The sequence below is a fragment of the Xyrauchen texanus genome, chromosome 50, assembly GCF_025860055.1.
Source record: "Xyrauchen texanus isolate HMW12.3.18 chromosome 50, RBS_HiC_50CHRs, whole genome shotgun sequence".
Lineage (NCBI taxonomy): Eukaryota > Metazoa > Chordata > Actinopteri > Cypriniformes > Catostomidae > Xyrauchen > Xyrauchen texanus.
Genome location: NC_068325.1, coordinates 15,603,326 through 15,627,330, shown reverse-complemented (window position 1 = coordinate 15,627,330; position 24,005 = coordinate 15,603,326). Strand labels below are relative to the sequence as shown.

Genomic DNA, 24,005 nt, shown 5'->3' with positions numbered 1-24,005 from the left:
AATGACGCTTGAATGAGTGGGACATTTCATTTTACAAATACATTTCACTTAGTTTCCTCCGTCCTCTTTCCTTCCCTTGCATCTTTTCCTCATATCCTAAGAGGGTTCTGGCAGGATGCAAAGGGACAGTTTTAGAAATGAGAAGCCATAGATGAGAGCCGCTGCACTGTTTTCTTTGCCGGTTAATGTGTCTTTGATCAACAACTGACAGTAAAGAATATAATAGATATTCAAATAGACGTCATAAAACAAGTTTGTGCGTTACTAATAGCCAAAGATTGTGGACATTTTAAAGTCATGTTCTGTCTCAATGAATTCTGTAGAGTATTTAAAGAGACAAAGTTAGAAAGTCTGTTTTGCACTATACACTGCAACAGAAATGATTTTTTTCTTAATTTTTTTTTTAAATATAAAATTCCTTGTATTACAAAACTTGTGCATCTTTAATTAAACATTTTCATATGAACAACCCGTCAGTAACTGCACTGCTTGAAGTCTCACAGTTATAAAGTCACATGACATAACAGTAACAGATCCAGAGACAGTTTAGACTGTTCTGTTGTCTAATATTGTACTTCAAGACTTCAACAGTTCTTATTTCATTTTGAATTGGACATTCATAACTTGCACTTCAATGTAAGATTGATATTACACCGGACTAGACCGGAAGTGCTCTATATTTCACCCTGTGGATTCAAAAGAAGATTGTTCTTTCGGAAATTGGACCATACCAGAGGCACTGTCTATTTCATGCTGTAGATTCAACAGAGTCAGTGTCATGATCGATTGAGTCCGCCTGGTAAATCGAGTCCCCATATGACATCACAGCGATTCCATACAGATGTTTTATACAAATTTCACACATGCATTAAACAGCAAGCCTGATGCAAAGGAATGTTTTAATTAAAGACAGAACCCAAGGTCAAATAGGTCCAGTTTTCATGTTGGCCATTAAATATGGTTCAAGCAATTGTCCATGATCGTTTTTAAAAAAGGCACTGAAGAAATGCAGACAAATCGGTTTACGTTTATAATTGCATTGGCGGCAAATTCTGCACCTCTTTATAACTGTGAACAGAACAAAAGCAGATGATGTACATAAAGTGTCAATGAATCTCATACTGTTATGCAATTTTTTTTTACAAATGTCCACAGAACTGTACACTCATACCACAAATTAATTAAAATCCCATTCTGAAAATGGAAAGGGCGACAATTAAGAAAAAAAACAACAACAGTCCAATGGGATTATGGAAAAAAGCAAAGGGGAACTTCAAATAACCGTGCAGGCAACATCCATGTTGCAAGTTCTTGTTTCCATCCTAAACATCACAGCTATAACTGATCAGTTTGGTATTCTTGTCATGTTTCTGGTAAGAGTGGAGTCAGACTGCAACAGCTCCATATTGATCCAAGATGGAGGTGGAGCGACAGAAACCCAAAGAGAGACGGGGTTTCCCCATAGCAGCACAGAAGGCCTTTGGTCCCGAGGCTCCCAAAGATCAGGAGAAATGTAGTGGACTCCTACATGGCCGCCACATCAATCTGAACATACAGTTGTCTGACACCAACCTGAGCACAGAGCAGAAAAGATCATGTATTGGACATTTTTACATTTGTTATTTTTGGCAAGATGAAGCTGGTGTATTTTTCCAAAAAACCCCACCTGTGTGAAAATGTTGTGTGTTTGGCTGAGAATCCATCTGGAATCTGCATCAGGTGCCACAAGGAGTTTGAGCGTACCAATGTAGACGTCTGTGCAAAGGGTCCAGAAATGAGGTTCTTGAAGATTATACACCCCCTGAAGCTGCTGGACCTGCAGTGAACATTACAGATAAGCAAATGCAACCTAATGTTATTTTTAACTTATGATGGAATGAAGACGCATTAGGTGGTCAGAGTCACATTTTTTGAACTTGGCTACTTTCTTAGCCAAATACATTTTGGTATAACTTAGAATAAAATACCCTACTCATCCACACTTGATTGCCATTTTCCTCCACAGAAAACCAAAATGTATAACACTTCCCATTAATAAGAGAAAACAGATTACTGCAGACATTGCTAAGTTGCCCTGAAAATTATTTGGCTAACCAAGTAGCTTTGGAGAACAAGACCCAGAAAATGTTGAACACACCCTTTGGTAGCATTCAGGAAGAGAAAGGTCCAGAGAAGGCGGTGTCCGTTGCATGAGAATTCCTATGGATTCCCTGAGAAGAGGAACCACACTGTGGAGAAAGAGGGAAACATGATACATATGAAAAGCTGAAACTTTAATTAATTTTAATTATACTGCATTATAAAATGTGCCTTTTCAACATGCCTTCATTAAAACATAAGCAGATGGCACTAAGAAATAGAAGACGCAGGGACTTCTAGCTTTGCAAGCTCAATTTTGTGTATTGTTGCATTCTAAGTGCATTCGTAATAATGCAATGCATTTTCAACGCTGCCTCAAGGGGTATTATAGCAGACATTAGAGTGAACAGTCTTGTTTGAAGAGAATTTTTCTGAGCAAGTAAGGTTAAGTCAATATATTTATAGCCACTTACCAATTTAATGGCATGTACTTTTGAAGATAACTACCACCTCTTTGAGTTCTGAAGTTTATCATCAATACAGTATGACAAGAACCCCGTTAAGCAAGTTCAACCAGAACGCGAATTGGCAATGGTTAAGCCAAGCGCTCGCATTCTGTACGTTACGCAAACTTGCATGAAGTATGTTTCTGGCCTGAACTGAAACTAGAAAACAATGTAAAAACTAAAAGTCATGAAAAAAAATAAGTAGTTGGTCAAAAACTAAAGAAAAACTGAAAGAAAACTAAATTGAATATTTTTTTGTTTTTTTATAAAATACAAATGAAAATGCATTTTAAAATACCATTAACCCTGTTTGGCAAGACTAATTTGGGCAAGACTAACGTCTCTCTAGAAACTCAGTCATCTTTGGAACTTCCATAAATTTCCAGTCATGACGGTGCAGCTCCCATCTACTTTAATAGGGAAAGACTGAAATCTCCAAAATGGTTGGTCAAGATTACAATCAAATAACATTTCAAATCATATCAATCAAATCAATTATATTTTCCCAGCTTGTACACCTAATGCGCGTTCACATTCTCGAGTTGATTGACAGGCGATGTCTGTATCTAAAATGTGACCGGCTTTTACCTGTAAGACGTGACTTCCTTTCAACATGCATTGACCATTCCAATGTCTCCCATTCATTTAAATAGAAGTGGCCTGTCTCTGCTAATTTGCCCTGAAGGTGATGTTCTATGAGACATGAACTCTGAATGGTACAAAAGTCTCAGTCTGGCAAAAGGAATGGATGGCACATATAAAAACGTCATTGAGTATGTCTTAGTTATTATTGTACAATTTGACGCCTAAACTAAACATCTAGGGAGAGGAAATTCTAACAAATTATTATAACAAACAAGGTCTCTTTTTGTGAGCACACTTGATACTTTCCAACATAAAACTGTTCATCTTATGGTATGGGTGGAGTAACAAAGTGTTGATGTCATTTCAACAGCTGTAGTGCATCCAATGTTTAAGTTTGCAGACAAAGCTGGGGTAAACCCCGATAAACATAAAATTAATTTTGCGGAAGAATCACTTGGCAAAAACGGTTGACTTGTTAGGGGAGAAATAGGAGGTTAGGGTTCAACCATTTCTGCTCCATCAGAGCTAGTCCATGACTCTGCCAGCTTCTTACAAAGTCATCAGCCCTCTTTCCAAACCTTCAGACCTGACCACTTCTGCATCTGTGAACTATTAGAGGGTTCCATGGTTTGGACTCCTTTCCCCATTCCCTGAACTGCTTGATTACCTCTACGTACTCCGATCTCCTCCCTGAAACCCCAGCCTCAGTATAGGCCACACTAATGCAGAGAAGCTGTTCATCATTTCATGTAGACCACCATTATGCTGAAAGCAATACTGACATATAAACACATCTACAAAGACATGACACATTATACTACCTTCCCAAAGACATTGAAAATCAGCAACAAAGTGTGTCTTCAAAATATCTGCTACTACATCGTTTTGATAAGATTCAAGAATCATGAAGAATCTCTTCAGATTTCACAATAGTTGTCTTTCTGACCCTGCCAAAACCTAAAAAAAAACAAAAACAAAGAGATCCCGCAGACATTCACTGGTCTATATTCTAAGCACATGCATCAAATAATTTTATTAAGATGTAAAGACCAAAGATAAGTCATACCAATAAGCACTACCCTCCACACCGATCTATAGCTTTCCTGACTATGCAGCACTTCTTGCCATTAAACAATTTGTAATCAAGTAACATTAGGTAACGTGCTGAAAATTCAGCACATGCAAGCATAATTGCCAATGTTTGCAACTGTACAAACATGTAATAATCTATACTAAAACCATATATTAACATTTTAGAAACTGGAGCCTCATTGGTCTATTTAATCTGTTCATTGGTTCCATAGCAACTTGCGTACACCTGGAAAGTGGAAGTTAATGAGTCTAACGATCTATTTAATTTAGCTAGATAGGGTTCGTAAAGCTTTTAAGAGTGAAATTCAAACATTTTCAAGGTACCATAATCATCTTTTTCAAGCACCTTGAAGCTTTAAATATTATCCAATTCTAAATGTTACTTGACAAAAATACAATGATAAAAAAAAAGCATCCTCTGTGATTTCAAACATTGGCCAATCTATAAAAATTAATGTTTTAAGAATTCCATTAAACCCAGAGAAAGCCAAGACTGGAATCCTTAATATGATTACCAAGTCTTGCATTAACACACAGCTACAGAAAGAAACACCAGTTATCTATATGATGTGAATTACAATAGGGGAAAGCCAATCCTGGTTACTGTACTTATTTATTTCCATGTGGAAAATGAAAAGAAATATCCAAAGGATTTGGCTATTTTTAAAGAAAATACCAGTTTAAATAAAGGAAAAAATTCTACAACTATTTTGTCTCCAGCTATCTGAATAAAGGCAAAAAGAAACTGGTTGAAAAATACAAGGTATTCAGTGAAGAGATGTGAGATGCATGTAGAATCTCACCTCTAACATGCACTACTGCAGCAGAAATACATTTAGTGTGATGGGATTGCTAGATTTTACATATTTAATTTTCTGCCCTACTCAAGTATTCATGTGATACTATCTCTAGTCTTATTCCTTCAGAATGCAACTCTTTACAATGCGAGTAAATCACTTGTAAATCACTTGTATATGTAACCAAATAAAAAATAAAAAAGTCTAATTAGCCAATGGCTAGTAAATTGAACGATTTCACTCGCCTGTGATTGAGATAGAGGCAAAGAATAAATTTAAATTTACTTGCAGACAGAAGGCGGTGAATGCGCCGGCGAACCCCAGCCAAGCACGTCAAATGTGGCGGGAAAGAATCAAAAAGTGTCATGGAAAAGCGAAAGACTTTCCAGACTTATTGGCTGTCGGACTTTGATTGGCTTTTGTATGATGAGGAGGATGATGTGATGATATGCAGGTACTGCAGTAGAAAACCTAGCTTAGCCGGTAAAACTGACTTTGTATCAGGGTCACGCAGTTAAACGTGAAAATCTCACAGCGCACTCAAACAGCAAACGACATACAGCATGCTGTGATAGTGTGACCGCTTCATGCAAACACCCTGAGGAATCTGCGGTCGCAAAAGGGTTTCAAACTCAAAATAAAAAGAATGACAGGCGAGTGTCTAATGATCTTCATGGCAAGTCCTACCTGGACCTGTACCAGACACTGCTGCTGAAGCAACCCAACAGAGCTGAGATGCAAAACATTCTTCATCTTGATCAGATACTTCTTGTTCTGCCAAAAAAGCCTTCTGCGAAAAGAGCCTTCAGTGGCCAAAATAGAACAAAATCAGATGTCTGCAGAAGTCTCACATCCTCACGCATTTCAGACCTGATCCTCATTTCAACGGAAAGCCCAGAGACTCACCAGTATAACCCATCATCACATCATCAGCTGTGGAGAGGTGGCTGAAGTCAAGTGGCAAGAGAAAGCCATTTGCTAAGAAATGGTACATTCAATCCATATGCAACCATAAAGAATAATTCAGACAGATTTCAGATTTAAATTTTTTTTTGAGATGCGTTCATGCATTCCATGTAAAAAGTCTGGCGAATAAAATAAAAAAATGTACTAGCCAATGGTGACTCGAGCTTCGTTGTGTCTGTAGAGCACTGGAATGACTTAGTGCCACTGCCAATTAGACTTGCCACGGTATAATAATTTTCACACCAGTGCGGTGTTCACATTAAAAACGACTAACATCGGTGTTGGGCGCTAGGTGGTACTATGGGGTCATTTTTGTTAAGCAATAGCCTGCACAATAATGCAAGGCAGCTTGATTTCAAACTTTTATCTTTATTTTAGTTGCACTTTGAATTTTTAGTTAAAATAAATACAAATAGTGTTGTTCAACTTTTTGAAAGATAGCTTTTCAACAGTTGTGAAGGGTAACACCTCTTTGGCAATGAGCGGTTGGGTATTTCGTTGTCTGGGCATCACTTATGGGTTGTTGTGGGTTTAATGTTGCCGTTTTATTACCTTTCATCCCAGGACACTTTTCATTTTCATCTTTTTCTCCCCAATTTGGAATGCCCAATTCCCAATGCGCCTCGAGGCGACGTAGTGACTTGCCTCAATCTGGGTGGCAGAGGACGAATCTCAGTTGCCTCCGTGTCGGAGACAGTTAATCCACACATCATCTCGCATGGCTTGCACATGTGGAGGCTTCACACTATTCTCTGCGGCATTCACGCACAACTCACCATGCGCCACACCGAGAGCGAACCACATTATAGCGACCACAATGAGGTTACCCCAGATGATCTACCCTCCTTAGCAATCGGGCCAATTTGGTTGCTTAGGAGATCTGGCTGGAGTCACTCAGCACACCCTGGATTCAAACTTGTGACTCCAGGGGTGATAGTCATCGTCTTTACTCGCTGAGCTACCCAGGCATCCCTGATGGCTTCTGTTCTTAAAAATATAAGTGGATTTATTTATGCATGTTTCTGTGTGACAAACAGTATTTCTTGTAATCCAAAATGTCTTACATTTACCCACCTTGCACATACAGGTGAAACTCGAAAAATTAGAATATCGTGCAAAAGTTCATTAATTTCAGTAATTCAACTTAAAAGGTGAAACTAATATATTATATAGACTCATTACAAGCAAAGTAAGATATTTCAAGACATTATTTGATATAATTTTTATGATTATGGCTTACAGCTTATGAAAACCCCAAATTCAGAATCTCAGAAAATTAGAATATTACATGAAATCAATTAAAAAAAAAAGGATTTTAAATACAGAAATGTCGGCCCTCTGAAAAGTATAATCATGCATATGTACTCAGTACTTGGTTTGGGCCCCTTTTGCATTAATTACTGCCTCAATGCGGCGTGGCATGGACGCTATCAGCCTGTGGCACTGCTGAGGTGTTATGGAAGACCAAGATGCTTCAATAGCGGCCTTCAGCTCTTCTGCATTGTTTGGTCTCATGTCTCTCATCTTTCTCTTGGCAATGCCCCATAGATTCTCTATGGGGTTCAGCTCAAGCGAGTTTGCTGGCCAATCAAGCACAGTAATACCATGGTCATTGAACCAGGTTTTGGTACTTTTGGCAGTGTGGGCAGGTGCCAAGTCCTGCTGGAAAATGAAGTCAGCATCTCCATAAAGCTTGTCTGCTGAAGGAAGCATGAAGTGCTCTAAAATGTCCCGGTAGACGACTGCGTTGACTCTGGACTTAATAAAGCACAGTGGACCAACACCAGCCGATGACATGGCTCCCCAAACCAACACAGACTGTGGAAACTTCACACTGGACTTCAAGCATCTTGGATTGTGTGCCTCTCCATTCTTCCTCCAGACTCTGGGACCTTGGTTTCCAAATGAGATGCAAAATTTGCTCTCATCAGAAAAGAGGACTTTGGACCACTGAGCAACAGACCAGTTCTTTTTTTCTTTAGCCCAGGTAAGGCGTTTGACATTTGAAGCCAATGTCCAGGACCCGTCTGTGTGTGGTGGCTCTTGATGCAGTAACTCCAGCCTCAGTCCACTCCTTGTGAAGCTCCCCACACATTTGAATGGCCTTTTCCTGACAATCCTCTCCAGGCTACGGTCATCCCTGCTGCTTGTGCACCTTTTTCTTCCACACTTTTCCCTTCCACTTAACTTTCTATTAATGTGCTTTGATACAGCACTTTGAGAACATCCAACTTCTTTTGCAATTACCTTTTGAGGCTTTCCCTCCTTGTGGAGGGTGTCAATGATGGTTTTCTGCACAACTGTCAGGTCAGCAGTCTTCCCCATGATTGTGAATTCAACTGAACCAGACTGAGAGACCATTTAAAGGCTCAGGAACCCTTTGCAGGTGTTTAGCTGATTAGAGTGTGACACTTTGAGCCTACAATACTGAACCTTTTCACAATATTCTAATTTTCTGAGTTTCTGAATTTGGGGTTTTCATAAGCTGTAAGCCATAATCATCAAAATTATATCAAATAAAGGCTTGAAATATCTTACTTTGCTTGTAATGAGTCTATATAATATATTAGTTTCACCTTTTAAGTTGAATTACTGAAATTAATTAACTTTTGCACGATATTCTAATTTTTCGAGTTTCACATGTATTTAATATCTGCAATTAAACATCTTGTCAATGCGAGTAGTTTGCTGCCTGTGTAATTTGATACATTAGTAAAGAACATCTGGCTTTCAATGCATTATTTTGGTTCATTTATCATGGTTCGCAAACTGTGGCTCATTAGGCAACTATACTTTAAGGCCATTCTATTCTTTAGGCTATTGTATTGATATTGGAAGTTCCATTCATAATGTTCCCCCTTTTACCCGGTATAAAATTTCATATTGAGGTCATCCCTTGTACCAAGTAAAACCAGTAACAACGCACACCGTGGCAACCCTACTGCCAATATCCACTGACGTCTTATTTTTCCCCATGTTGTTGATCACTCCTCCATATAGAAATATTTGATTTCTCCACTTCCATTGAAATTGTGGTATTTTTGAATCATAGAGGTTTGGATTAACATGTAATAAAATAAAACATTTTGGGGTGAACTATCCCTTTAGGTAACCAACATGTTGCTTAGTATTATTTATTAGTTTTAAATCACTATAGTATGTAATTACATGACCGGTAAAGTGTGACCATTTGTTTCCATTAACATGTAACGTTACAGGGCATCATAAAACTAGCCACTGTGCATTCTACTCACCAACACGTGTGTTTGTGCCTCTTTTGGAAAATAAAATGCAAACAGGAAAGTACTGCATGAGGGTTCCTTAGACCTCTGACATCATACCATTGTTTCACACCTTCCTGTTCAGTAAAAGAGATGCAAACTTACTCACCGTTCCCTGCTTAAATCACTAACCTGCCCCTAAAACGCCGTAATAGTTGCACAAGTGACTCACTCGGCTAGAATACAATTACGTGTGAATGTCAAGGTTAAGTTGGCCAGTGACACAGATAAAATGTCACCACCTAGGTCAGGGCGACAATCAGGATTTAATATTTCTGCAAGGACCTTGTAATCACTTATGGACTTTTTTTGGAAAAGCAGGAAAACATCTGCTTTCACCTCAAAAGGCAAAAGCAGTATTCTCGTAAAAGGTCAAGCACTTCTATACCACATGGAAAAGTTTGGTTATCACATCCAGTAAATCTGTGCACCTAATGAGAACACAAAAACATTTATGATACCAGAGGAACTGCAAGAATAAGGAGCAGCCTGTGTTAGAGACAGCAAAGTGGTATGTAAAGTGTTACATTTACTGCAACTCTTATTGAAATCTATAAACACCAAAAGGACCAACCAGACTTTTCCATTGCTGGGGCAAGAAATTCATACTAGAGATTTCACCACAAAAAGCTATGGCCACAACCACAGGATGATGTAGCTATTAGGCCTCACACATAAAAACATATGCCAGGATTCAAGGGCATATTTTTAAAGGTATGGATTTCCTATATCCCTATATCTAATTAGTTCTGACCATTTCCACTAATTCTTAACCACAAATGTTTTGTGCCTCAAAGTTGATGGTCCAAAGAGGTTCAGTCTATCAATCTAAATGTGGAGGATCATTTATGTAAACTTTGAACTTGCATGAAACTTAGACAAGCTTGAAAAATCTGTCTTGGTCTTAATAAACTAGCCTTGAACACTACTTTGGCTAAAACCATATGAATGAAAATAGAATTTTACATTTTCTGAAGGAAATGCAAGCTGTGTTTGCCTAAGCAAAAGTGTATGTATGTATGGCTCACATGTATGTATGGCTCACAGTCAAAAGAGAGTGTACTTTGAAAGGTTGAGCACTTGACCATGCATGAGATGGAACGGCATTCAGAAAAACAAATTATACCCTAGGCTTTAGTCCAGCGCTACTCAACATGCAGCCCGCATTATGATATCATCATCAGAAATATATATTTATCGGTAGCCTATCAAATCTGTATGAATTGTGAGGTATCCATTTTCATGAGGATTTACGCAAGTTCTCTACATTCCTGAATCACTTTAGAGAAGGAATTTAACATCCTAACTGATGTCTTGAGATGTTGTTTCAATAGATCCACAATTTGTTCTCCTTCATGATGCCATCTATTTTGTGAAGTGCACCAGTCCCTACTGCAGCAAAGCACCCACACAACATGATGTTGCCACCCCCATGCTTCACGGTTGGGATGGTGTTCTTCGGATTGCAAGCCTCACCATTTTTCCTCCAAACATAATGATGGTAATTATGGCCAAACAGTTAAATTTTTGTTTCGTAAGATCTTTGTCCCCATGTGCACTTGCAAACTGTAGTCTGGCTTTTATGGTGGTTTTGGAGCAGTGGCTTCTTCCTTGCCTTCCTTCCTTGACTCGTTTTACTGTGGATATAGATACTTGTCTAGCCGTTTCCTCTAGCATCTTCACAAGGTCCTTTGCTGTTGTTCTAGGATTGATTTAATATTTTCGCAGCAAACTATGTTCATCTCTAGGAGACAGAATGTGTCTCCTTCCTGAGCGGTATGATGGCTGCATGGTGTTTATACTTGCGAACATTCATTTGTACAGATGAACGTGGTAGAGGTCTTGACAGATTTCTTTTGATTTTCCCATGATGTCAACCAAAGAGGCACTGAGTTTGAAGGTAGGCCTTAAAATTAATCCGCAGGTACACCTCCAATTCAGTACACCTACTATCAGAAGCTAACTGGCTAATTGTCTAAAGGTTTGGCATAATTTTCATAAAATTGCTTAAAGGCACAGTTAACTTGTGTATGTAAACTTTGACTTCAACTGTATATAGACAATTGGACTGTTCATTGGTGACATCAACTGAAAAAAATAAATAAATACAGCCTCATCACCACTGCCTTTAAACAGGGAGCACGCCTCTCCTTGGGAGACTGGTCATTTCTTACTGGTGTCTTCGAACGTGGGTCCAGGAACGGAGCGGTGACGGTACAGTGCATGTTAGATGCGTCACCGGATCCGCACCCTCAGCGCGAGTTAGATGCTTCGGCGGGGATTGGGGCACATGTCGCGGCTGGGTCGCTCGAGTGAAGCCGTGCCACATGTGCCTTGGACCAATACATTTTACAGCTTATTTGAAATATGTTCTGTTATCTTAATCTTGACCTACCGTTTTGGAGATTTTGGTCTATCCCAATTCAAGTAGATATGAGCTGCACTGTCATGACGCTTGTTAACCTAGAAAAGTTGCTGCCCAAACTACCCAAAAGCGTTCCAAAATGGCAGTCGAGTGGACTGACTTACATTGAAAAAGAGACTTTTTAGTGTTGTCACGGTACCAAAATTTCCATGTGCTATTGAACACACCAGTTTAGTTATTTTTTATTATTTCATAATTATAGTTTAGTAATTATTATTTTCCAGAACATCCATTAATTTTTTTTTTCAATTTAATTTCATCATAAAAATTATGTCTAATCAATAAATTATTTTAACAAGTGAAAATAGAACTTTCATGTCATTGCATTGTTTTTTGTATTCAACAGCCTGTGATATTTTGATTAATTATTATTACAATGAATATTACATTTGACTGTACAGTTGTAATATATTTTTTATACAATTTCAGGCATCTAGATTTTATTTTGAATCATGCTTTTATTATGATGTTTTTTTTTCTTTTGACGGATGCTTCACCTTTCCAGATAAACTGTTCATGTCACAGCACAGTGTGATCACTGAAGACTTTTAAGTATAGTGAAATGTAGGACACAGTTTTGGAGTGTTTGTATTTTAGACTACTGGTGCTTGTGTATGTGGTAATGTTATGTATTAATTTTAATACTGTGAAGCAATTTGGTCAACTCTGTTGTTTTAAATGCAATATAAATAAAGCTGAGATTAAAGATTGCATTTTTATATATATATATATATATATATATATATATATATATATATATATATATATATATCATTTTTGTATAAGTGCTCTGGCTCTGTCATCTCATAGAATGTGAATGATTCTCAACGTCTGGGAAGTTTCTAGTGGATGAGAGGTCAGATTTATTTAAAGCAAGCAGCTCTTTCACAGCAAGATTGCTGCCTTTAGCAGTTTATTAAATCACACACAATCGCACAAATTCAAAATAAGCCTGCAAGCATTTTAAAAAGCAGTTGTGTGTCAGTCATACTGCACTGCGATGGTACCGGAGAGACTTGGTGCTTGGTACTACCGGTACTGCATGTAACTGGTATCACTACATCTTTTTTTTTGTATCGAATTGGTACTGAAGTACCGGTACTTTTGACCATTCTAATTAATTTGATTTTGTTTATATTCTTAAAATGGTCTATATAAACATACAAATTAAGAGTACGGTCCTCAAGGTTACAGGGATCCAGCTTTGCTCAAGGTTACAGGGATTTTTCTCTTTCAATAACTAAACAATAAATGATTCTAGTGTGGTAGAACATAGATATCAACTTTGAAATGCAAAATAGTCTAGAGTTTCTGCCTGCACTGTAGGGCTGCCCCTGACCAATGATTTTCCTAGTCAACTAGTAGTCATTAGTTTAAGCCATTAGTCGACTAGTTGTAGCACGTATATTACATTAATTTAATTACTTAAATATATATTTTTTGGGGGGCATCAGAAAATGGTTTGAGTTCCAGGGCTGAGAAAGAATATTATAAGTAACATTGCTAGCACTGTTATACATTACAGAGAAATACTAATCCGTAATAATGAGCCTTTAAATATACATTTTACAAGTGTACACACGAAGCGAGCCGCAGTGATGATTCTGAATGTGTCGGGAAAACAGCAAGGAGACTGTCTGAGCATTTTGTTCATTTATATAAAGAAATGCACATTAAGTTAAACATGCAGTAAGCGAGGTACTAATATGACGTCCCTCGACTACTTGGATAATCCTAATAAGTGCATATTTATCTAGGTTATCTAATGTTAGAGCGAGCGGCCATGCTAAGTGGCTAACTTTTGTCTAATTACATGTTTCAAATGACAGGCCATGTTTGAGGTCAATGAATGATAGGCGAATGTTTGCCTGCAGAGTTTGCATGTCACCTTCTTGGGGTCATCCTTTACCCTCTCGAAACAATCCCACACTTTGGATTTCCAGTCCAACATAATTACTGCATAGACCAGCCGTGTAAACAATGATGTCTGTCTGTCACTGACTGAGTGACTTCGCCACTTCCTGTGAAGATTTTTTTTCCCTGCAACCAACAGACCAATCAAAACTTGGTTGACCGAGACTAACTCGACTATTAGGGGGCAACCCTAATGCAGTGCCAATCGTAGTCGTCACATCACACTGATGTTTGCTTACGTGAAGTTGAACTCTGCTCTGCCAATGGTCTCAGTAAGCACGGGTACATGCAAAAGTTCAAAATCAGTCAGCCTAAAACAGGGATTTTCAAACCTTTTGATACCAAGGACCCCCAAATAGGATGGTCCCTTGCAAAGAACCACCTTCTTAAAATATAAAGACATCTATATAGTAAATTTTTTTGGTACAATCTTTGTTCTGCTGACCCCCTAGCACCACTTGGCATTTGTATATCCCCCTGGACTAAAACAATAATTACACTTTTTAAAATGTCATGTAAACACTAGTCCAGCTGTGATCGTATTCTGATTTTTACGAAGTCAGATGAACGCAACTGTAGCACAGCTTCAACCTAGATGTATTATCAGACCACAACTGACCTCGGCATTCTGCGTATGCAGGTGACATGTTATGTGTAATTAATCATGAATTCGAACACAACAAAGACAAGGTAGAGGTATCATGGCAAACGAAAGGAATGGATGATGAGAAGGCAATTTATGTTGTTGCAGTTGATGCTGAACATTCTTAAATACATGGATGGACAAAAAACATGGAACGACAAACTTTTTTAAAATAGTAAACCAGAAGACGTCTACATCTGATACCCTTCCTTGAATTACTAGATTATATTATAACTGCATAAGTAACATAACATGTAAGTAACTGTCCAAACATCTACAGAACGTGGACTAAATGGTTAACAAGCTCCACGAGATGCACTTCGAAACTCTTAACGAGCCAAAGATGTTCTAAATACCTCTCTTCTTATTTGCAACTGCATTTAATTATCTGGTTTGGGGTTTAAGAGCTTTGTGTAGTCATGCTATACCTGCATGCCAGTCAGATCTCCAGATTGCACCTGAATCAGTACCGTTTTCATGCTGGTGCAATCTTGAGAAATCTGCAGTCTTGTATGTCGAATCCTTACTATCATGCTATGATTGTGAATTCTTCAGCAGAAAACTCAAGAAGAGGGGCAAAACTATCCAAACTGGGGTCTCAATGACATAAACCCCCCTCTCTTTGAGAAACAAAGAGAAGGAAAATCCATCTTAAAAGATGCCTTTGTTGAAGTAACATTCACAGATCACCACCACATTCCAAAGAGGGGGAAGAAAAGCCTCAAACACAGAGAGAGGGCGGGAGAGAGGGTTCGAGAGGAGATGAATTTGTGGGCAAGGCTTTGCTCAGACCCATGCATTTTGTAAAATGGGGCCACATTCTCCATCCAAAATGTGCCTCTTCACTGGAGCACAGTAACCGCAGGACAATTTAAACATGGTGCACACACAGCAGTGCCCTGCTCAAATATACAAAGAATTTACACATATCTACTTCATACTCAAAAACCAAAACAACTGTCTGTATGCCTTTCCAATATTAAAGGAATAGTTAAGGGTGAGTAAATAATGACAGAATGTGCATTTTCAGATGAACTACTCTGAACCAAGCACTTCAAGACACGAGAATGCAAGACAAGTATGCATTTTTCCATCTTGACTGAAGCTGTTTGAATAATGCCACATGGGAGGAGTTGAGTCCTAATTTTCTGGCTTTGCCACATGTTGAAAAAGCTCCACCCTCTGAGCATGTATCCTGTAATTCACCCAGCTGGAGTGCCAATGGCTTTATAGGGCTCTTGGTTCAGGCCACTGTGAAGTGGCTTTTGTATGATCTGCGTTAGGTGCTGTTGAGGGTTCTTGGGTGGAGTTGAGAGAGGTCAGATGCTTATAATAGCTGGGTGTAGTGTCTGTGAGAGTAATCTTACCTCACTCCTATAAGCATTGCGATGAGCATCGAGCAGATAGGGTCTGCGATCATCAGGTCATATTTCTGCATTAGGATGGCTGATATGATGACACCCACACTGCCCAACGTGTCTGCAACAATGTGCAGAAAAACTCCTGCAATAAAGAAAGCAAAGCTTTAGATTTATGAAGTTAAAAAAAATGAGGATACAGCATTTGCCAGCACATATCCTCAAACATGACTTCTGTTGCTGTAACAAACTGGTGCCTGGGATACAAACTGGTGATGTCATTGCATAAACATAGGTGTCAATGAGGTCATACCAGTACACATCTTAGAATGAATGAGCAACCTGCAAGACTACCCTCACTGACACAATTTCATGAATATATTAAAACATATGCTGCTACTACCTTAAACCAACATGCACTAGAAGTCTTAAGGACGTGACATTTCCAAACTAGTCAACCCAGTATTTGCGCGTCTGTGCACGCCATCCTGTATGTGTGTGCTGATGACTGCTAAAAGAGTATCACAAAGCATTCACAGTGCTCATGTGTCGAACATGCATGTCCATTTTGCTCTTGGTTAAAGAGCATACTTTGAAAGGCTAGTGTGCTTGAAAGAATACCCTAGCCTTTAGTGAACACTGTGCAGTATTTGGGTAACTGACCCATAACATGCCAATAAACATTTTCTGTAATCGAAAAAAAAAAATATGAAAGTGGAAAGGAAAGTGTATTTAAGTAACTACCAATATCCTATATACTGCCTAAAATTGGGGCAGGGTATTGATAGAATTCCTATTCAAGCTCTTTCGATACAGATTTCACTTTGATTAGATTTTAATTCATTTGAATAATGTCCATATATAGCTGAAATAATTTCTTTCAATGCTGTAAATTTTAAACTTGTTACATTGTTAAATTGAAAACAGGGCCCAAACTATGCATATCAATTGCACTATAATTAACAGATAAAATAATCAACAAAATTCAAAGTGAAGTTATCAGATTGATATTGGGATTTGAAGAATAAATAGCTGGACCACATCACATTGGACGTGAGGAGCATCTATTTATGGTAAATGGTCTGCACTTATATAGTTCTTTTCTTTTAACCTTAGAGGTTACCAAAGCGCTTTACACTGTGTCCCAATCACCCATTCACACAACAATGGCGACAGAGCTGCCATGCAAGGCACTAGCCTGCCATTGGGAGCAACTTGGGGTTCAATGTCTTGCCCAAGGACACTTCGGCATGTGGAGTTGTGTGGGCCAGGAATCGAAACACCAACCCTGCGATTAGCGGCCAACCCGCTCTACCACCTGAGCCACAGCAGTTTATTTAAACTTTAAAGTTAATATGAAGGGGGTCTGGGTAGCTCAGTGAGTATTGACTGACACGGAGTATTGACACCACCCCTAGAGTCGTGAGTTCAAATATAGGGTGTGCCGAGTGACTCCAGCCAGGTTTCCTAAGCAACCAAATTGGCCCGATTGCTAGGGAGGGTAGAGTAATATGGGGTAACCTACTCATGGTCACGATTAGTGTTTCTCGCTCTCAATGGGTCACATGGTAAGTTGTGAGTGGATTGCGGAGAGTAGCATGAGCCTCCACATGCTGAGAGTCTCCGCGGTGTCATGCACAACGAGCCACATGATAAGACTGAGACAACGGAGATTTGACCTCCCGGATTGAGGTGAGTAACCACGTCACCACGAGAACCAAGTAAGTAGTGGTAGTTGGGCATTCCAAATTGGGAGAAAAGGTGTGATACCTTTTTTTTTTTTTAATGGTTATTTGAAAATCATTATTTTGATTTTGTGTAAAAAAATAAATAAAAAAAAAAAAAAAAAAAAAAATCGAATCAAATGTTACAAATGGGAGCCGGTACAACTTTCGATTATTTTGTCACACTGGATTAGCATATGGTGTAAATGGGACTGTATTGTGTGTACAGTATTTAATAGTGTGCTCTGTTGTATACAGTCACATTTTGGCAAACACAACAGGTCATCCAAGGCTGTACAATTTGAAAAAAATAAATAATTTGCGATTGCAATTTGAACTGCGATATGATAAACAAAAAACTAGTAAGTGATTTCTTTTGACCAAAGTTTGGTAATGCTTTGACCATGTTCTTAAGGCCTGGGAATACTTTGTTTTTCTGCACTGGCACTGTCTTCTTCATATTCACATATACTTCCACCTCACACCCATTTTTGTCCACTTTATGATAGGGTCTCAGCCCCACTATACATAATATTTTGGAACCCAATAAACTTTAATTTTGTATTATTTGTATTATATTGCTATATTGATTATTATTATTATCATCATTACTATACAATAGTAATATATTTCTGTAATAAAATCTTAACTTGCACAGGGCATTAATATGTGGTCTTGATAAACCAAAGACACAATACAGACAGGACAGAGCAGCATGCAACATTTTGAAGCCATCATCTTAAGTAGACAATTTAATTAATTTGCAGCCCTTTGCAATTTAATAATCGCACAAGGTCATATCGCGATTTCGATTTTATATCTATTAATTGTGCAGCCGTACATCCAAGTATTCAAAATGTTGCATATAATGTACAGTATACATACAATATACTGGTAAAAAATAAGAGCAGAATGTTAGAATGCTATTCTAATCATGGCCAAAGAGAAATCAAGTTGTTCAGCTGGGGAGGTTGGTACAATCTACTTGCAATTCATCACGAAGAGTTGAGAAAAGGTCCCTTGGCGAAAGAGATACTGGGATGGAGACAGCGTAACCTTTTGCACTGTCACCTCTTCTCCTTCCCTCCTCCTGTGCCCCCTTCTTTCTCCCCTGATCAGGCCTCCCAAAGGATCCATTCTCTGTGTGTGTGTGCCAGGGTGAAGGGGACAAACTACTTTCTCTGCTCTGCTCTTTTCCCACACAAGCTCGCACAAAGGGATTTAAAGTGACAGTACTGCTGCACATACTCTGGAGTCAGTGTTAACCCGGTTAGACCCGAAAGTCAAAGGTTAGAGGTTGGGCTGGTCAGAGCTGTCAGTTCACTACACATAAAACTCCATCATCCAGTCACGTCTAATGATAACCGAGCTGTCATGTTTAAATAAAGAATAGCAGTTTGGAGTTTATACAACAAAAGAACATCATCTGTTAAAAATTCTAACTATTATCTATAAGGGGAAAAGCTGTCTAGACTTGATAGCTGTGATTGTAAATATTTTCATATTTCATGATTTGCAGACTCTTACGCCATCTGGTGGTGATCAAATTAATGGCTCATAGCCTTACCTTGTAATATTTGCTTGCTGGCACCTTTTCCCGGTGTATGCGAGTGGTCATCTAAGGACACACAGATTAGAAATTAATCTTTCCATACCAGACAAGATCACAATGTCAATATAGCTTTTGCTATTTCAATTTCAACACAAAATAACACCAACAGAACAAGACTGACGCATTATATCACAACTTACATACTGTTAGAGAAAGGCCGCACAGAACTAACACAAAGGTTGAATTAGGTCTTACCAGGGCAGTCTGGAAAGTCATGTGAATGTCCGTGTCCTCCATGTGAATGCCCGTGATCATGTCCATGCTTGGACTCATGACTGTGGCCGTGGCCTCCATGTCCATGTCCCACACTGCCATTAAATAGAGAATGACTATGGCCATGACCTTAAAAAGATGAAAGCATCAACACTACCATCAGAAATGGTAAAAATCTAGTTCTCTTTGTTGTGGCACATGATATGGCTGTGAGTGTTTCATCATTTGTATGAAAAACACATGTTCATCTGCATATTCTATCAAGAGGGAATTCCAGGAACTAGGATCAACATACCCTACCTTCATCACCGTGTGAATGTCCATGTCCTCCATGTTGAAAAACAAATATTCCTACAAGATTTACCAACAGCCCTGCTATGGATACCGGAAGCAACCGTTCATGGTGGACATCAGGGGGTTCTAGCGCCCTCTGGTGACAAAAGCAAAACAGAAGCATCCATGAAGAACAATATTGGTGTTTTTCACTAGACTCAAGGTAATTCAACTGATCTGTTTTCTTTTGTACGTACCTCCACTCCCTCAGAAAAGATAAAGAAGGCCGTAAAGATGAGAAAAAGGCCGTTCACAAAGCCGGCGAGAACTTCTGCTCTGACATACCTACAAAACAGATGCAATATTGTTCAAATGGACTTGCATAACTTGACCAAAGTAATGCAACTCAAGACATGCCATTTCCTGTCAAAGCTATTTAAGCAGAAGTGAATACATCCTTCTTTTATGCACTATTAAGGGCCATATACACCGAAAAGTCCAGCTGTTTTTTCAGCTTCATGTCTTGTCTTTACACACTGTGTCAGGTAAAAGAAAACAACTTTTACAAGTCTAGCTTTTTTAGCACAAGAACAAGTTCGGTCTGAATGGACCCTTGTAGCGCACCACAACAAAAGCTTTATTAATCCAAGTTAGTGGCAAACAGCTATGCTATAGTCTCTTACCCATAGGAAAAGGAGTCATTGGATCTCCACCGTGAGATCACTGATGCCGCAAGGCCTGCCAGAAGAGCAGTGCAGTCGAAGAACATGTGAAAGGAATCGGATATCAAACCTAAACTGAAAATCAAACACAAAAGTGTTAAATAATCACGAAACTTAAAGGAATTCGTTCCAACCCTTTATTGAGGTCAAAGTCACATGGTTAAGGGCTTTTTTAGTGAGACGTTATTCAATTTTTGTTTAGAGGCAAAGAGAAAAACTACAGCTCAAACACTCTTAACCATTGTACTGTGTTTGTCTGTGCCAACACCATTTGTGTTCCCGGTGTTGATTGATTGATAAAAAAAAATATTGATATGGGGCGGCTGTGGCTCAGGTGGTCGAGTGGATCGGCTACCAATCACAGGGTTGGTGGTTCGATTCCCAGCCCACGTGACTCCACATGCTGAAGTGTCCTTGGGCAAGACACTGAACCCCAAGTTGCTCCCAATGGCAGGCTACCACCTTGTATGGCAGCTCTGTCGCCATTGGTGTGTGAATGGGTGATTGGGACACAGTGTAAAGTGCTTTGGTAACCTCTAAGGTTAAAAGAAAAGCGCTATATAAGTGTAGACCATTTACCATATGATTCATTGAACTGAGCTTTTTGATTTGCTGACAAAATAGAACCGTTTTGTTGTCATCATATGCAAAAGTGTTACCAAAACAATTATATTCAGAGTTGGTAAAACCATAAAAAAGAAGAACTTATATCAAATTTGTTATATATGGTTGTAAAGGTCTCAATTAGTTGAATGCAATGAGCAAATTTGTTTTCATTCAGAGGCCAAACTGGAGTGAGTTTTAGAGAATTAAATTCCCACAGACACACATAAATATAATAAACAGGAGTGTCTTTTTGTCACGTTTTTCCTTATTACTTCCTGAAACATACAAATAACATAGACAACGATTTATCGTAACTTACAGCAGACTTTCCCGATACCAATGATCCAAAACACAACATAAGATGATCTTTCATTTTTTTTCAGATTTTCTCCACTTTTTCTCCCCAATTTGAAACGGCCAATTCACAATGTGCTCCAAGTCCTTGTGGTGGCATAGTGACTCGCCTAAATCCGGGTGGCAGAGGACAAATCTCAGTTGCCTCCGACGTCTGAGACCGTCAATCCATGCATTTTATCACGTGGCTTGTTGAGCACGTTACAGCGGAGACAGCGGTGGAGGATTCAAACCATCCATGCACATCTCACCACGTGCCCCACCGAGAGCGAACCACATTATAGTAACCACGAGCAGGTCACCCCATGTGACTCTACCCTCACTAGCAACCGGGCCAATTTGGTTGCTTAGGAGACCTGTCTGGAGTCACTCAGCACACCCTGGATTCGAACTCCAGTGGTGAAGTCAGCGTCTTTGCTCGCTGAGTTAACCAGCCCCCCCCCCACCACCAAATAAGTAGATCTTGAAATATTCTTCAAAGAGTGTACATGGACAGATGATGCACAAAAGGGCACTGAACACACATCATGTGTGTGTGTGTGTCCATGTCTGAGGACTTTGTGCTTGCAAACACATCCACATATGTGCTCAATATAATATTTCTGTACTTTGAAATCTACTCCATTAATTTCCAATGGCTGGTCATTTTTGACCAAGAACACAACAGGTGTGTAATAAAGTGAAATAAAAACCAAAAATTTTAAAGAAAATTATTATTTGTCTGTGTGCGTTTTCAGATACCATATAAGACCAAAATCACATGTTTTTATTCCAATTGGATAAATTAAAATAAATACATTTGTTCTAGTCAAAATTACTGCAACACAACATGCTTTTCTTTCTACTACTTGAAAGTTAACTAATGTTTTCCCCCACTTTCTCTGGCTAAAATTGGCATTTTCAGGAGGTACACGCTAGACTCGACCTGCATATCCTAGCACAGAAACTGGAGGATCAGAAAACTAGATTTCATTTCCAGGAAAAAAAACTGTTAATTCAAGTAACCTTCATCAGCCAGACTTCCCAACTCATATCCCATATATGGAATATTCCAGCTGTGTCTCAAAACCTAGCGAGAGCTGCTTACCTAAACACCATTTTAGAGCCATATATTTCTGATAGCAAGGCAGCTCAGTAGGTTTTGGAATACAGCTGATATCTAATGAACTTAGATTAGCCATTAGGTTCACTTCAAAGGCCACCACGGTTCATTCCCTAACACCCAATCAAAACCCTTTGTTCAGCCCATAAAAAATAGAAGGCAAGGCCCAAAACAAGAGCACACTAGCTCATCCCACACTTAGACCTACGTGGCATTTTCTTGTGTTTGGCCCCCTACTGTTACCTGTTACTCCATATGCCATAAGAGAGCTCCACGAAAGCGAAGGACAGGTTCAAACACAAGAAGAAAAACAGATTGCGAGAGGTTTTATCTGCAAGAATTGATCTAAAGAAAGAAAGACAACAAAGCAGTATTAGATTGATTCATTTGAAAAGTGACCAGACCGGACATGCCGGCTACTGAACAAACTTCAAAGCAAATGTCGTTAAATTAAATGGTCTAGAAAAATGACAAGTGGTCCAAATAAACCCTAAATACGCATATTTGTATGTGGGATGTGTTATAATACATTTAGTGAAGCGAAATAGAACATATTACACCTTCTGTCAAATGTTTCCCTAGCTCTGCTAACAAATGCCTGACTGGAATTAAGTTTACACAACACTGTTTTTTATCATAAGAGCTGAATTCACCTTTAAATATATGAATGCTGTCTTCTTAATAATATACATTTTTAAAGAGACATTTACATTTTAAAACAAAGTCTCGCGAGCTAACTAGCATGCTAACTCTATTTGCGGCAGCTGTGTGAAAGATAACGAATTTTTGACGATTTAAACACTAGTTACCTGAACCAACCCGACAATTTGACGAAAAGGTTGAGCTTGGCGGGCTTGTACTCGTCATCTTTGATGGATAACGGCAGCATTTTTAGCGAAGCGTCTCCGTTGCGTTGAGCGCTGCGGCTGCACGAGCGTCCGGACGCAAGGAAACAAACGAGTCCTCGAGCTGACGTAACGTGCGTCAGCCGTCATTTGATGATGAGCCAAGAGCCCAGACACCAAATCCACACGCGTAAACCAAAGTACTATGTAAAAAATGTCATGCAAGTCAATTCATCCATTTATCTCTGAGGCATATTTATGTCAATGAACCATTCATCCAACCATGCATGTTTTACTGATTTGTATGTTTTAAAATAATTCTTTCATAACATTCCTTTTTTTTTAAATTTTATTATTTAAAAAGAAATCTTTTAAAAAGTTTTTTAAAGTACATAATAATGTTCCGTGTTCAAAACAAGCATAATCCTAATTAGGCCTACCACAAAAAATATTTCGACTCGATTTCGAAAAAACAAGAAGTGGTTCCAGTGAGGCACTTTCAGTGGAAATGAATGGGGCCAGACTATAAACATTAAAATACTCACCGTTTCAAAAGTATAGCCACAAGATGAAAACATTATAGGTGTTAACCAGTGTTGGGTGCAATGCATTACAAAGTAATTCATTACTGTATTTAAATTACTTTTTCATTAAAAAAGAAAGTAAGGGATTAATCTTCATTTTTCAGTCATTTAATTACATTTACTTCTGATGTATTTGTGTTAAATACTTTATAGAATGACTCTATGTATAACAATAGTGAATTTAAAACTGAAATTTAACGTATAATGTTAAAATGTATGTTTTCTAATTTAACGCTGCCCCCTTAAATTCTTTGGCCAGTTTGTGAATAATTTATTTGATTTTGTATTATTTTTTTGAAAGAATTAAAAGAACCGTTTCGTGTC

The 24,005-nt window shown here is 38.6% G+C and overlaps 1 protein-coding gene across 1 annotated transcript; it reads right to left on the bottom strand.

The window, feature by feature from the left end:
• Nucleotides 1-494: 494 nt before the first annotated feature.
• On the bottom strand, nucleotides 495-23,196 carry LOC127641489 (zinc transporter 7-like). The gene is made up of 11 exons (XM_052124523.1): nucleotides 23,062-23,196; nucleotides 22,496-22,597; nucleotides 20,152-20,265; nucleotides 19,726-19,813; nucleotides 19,496-19,625; nucleotides 19,178-19,324; nucleotides 18,938-18,988; nucleotides 15,656-15,791; nucleotides 2,138-2,228; nucleotides 1,667-1,816; nucleotides 495-1,572 (listed from the first exon to the last, which is right to left on the bottom strand). Exons 1-11 carry the CDS (start codon nucleotides 23,139-23,141, stop codon nucleotides 1,525-1,527), a joined length of 1,137 nt encoding a protein of 378 aa, XP_051980483.1. The 5' UTR covers nucleotides 23,142-23,196; the 3' UTR covers nucleotides 495-1,524.
• Between the last annotated feature and the right edge of the window lie 809 nt (nucleotides 23,197-24,005).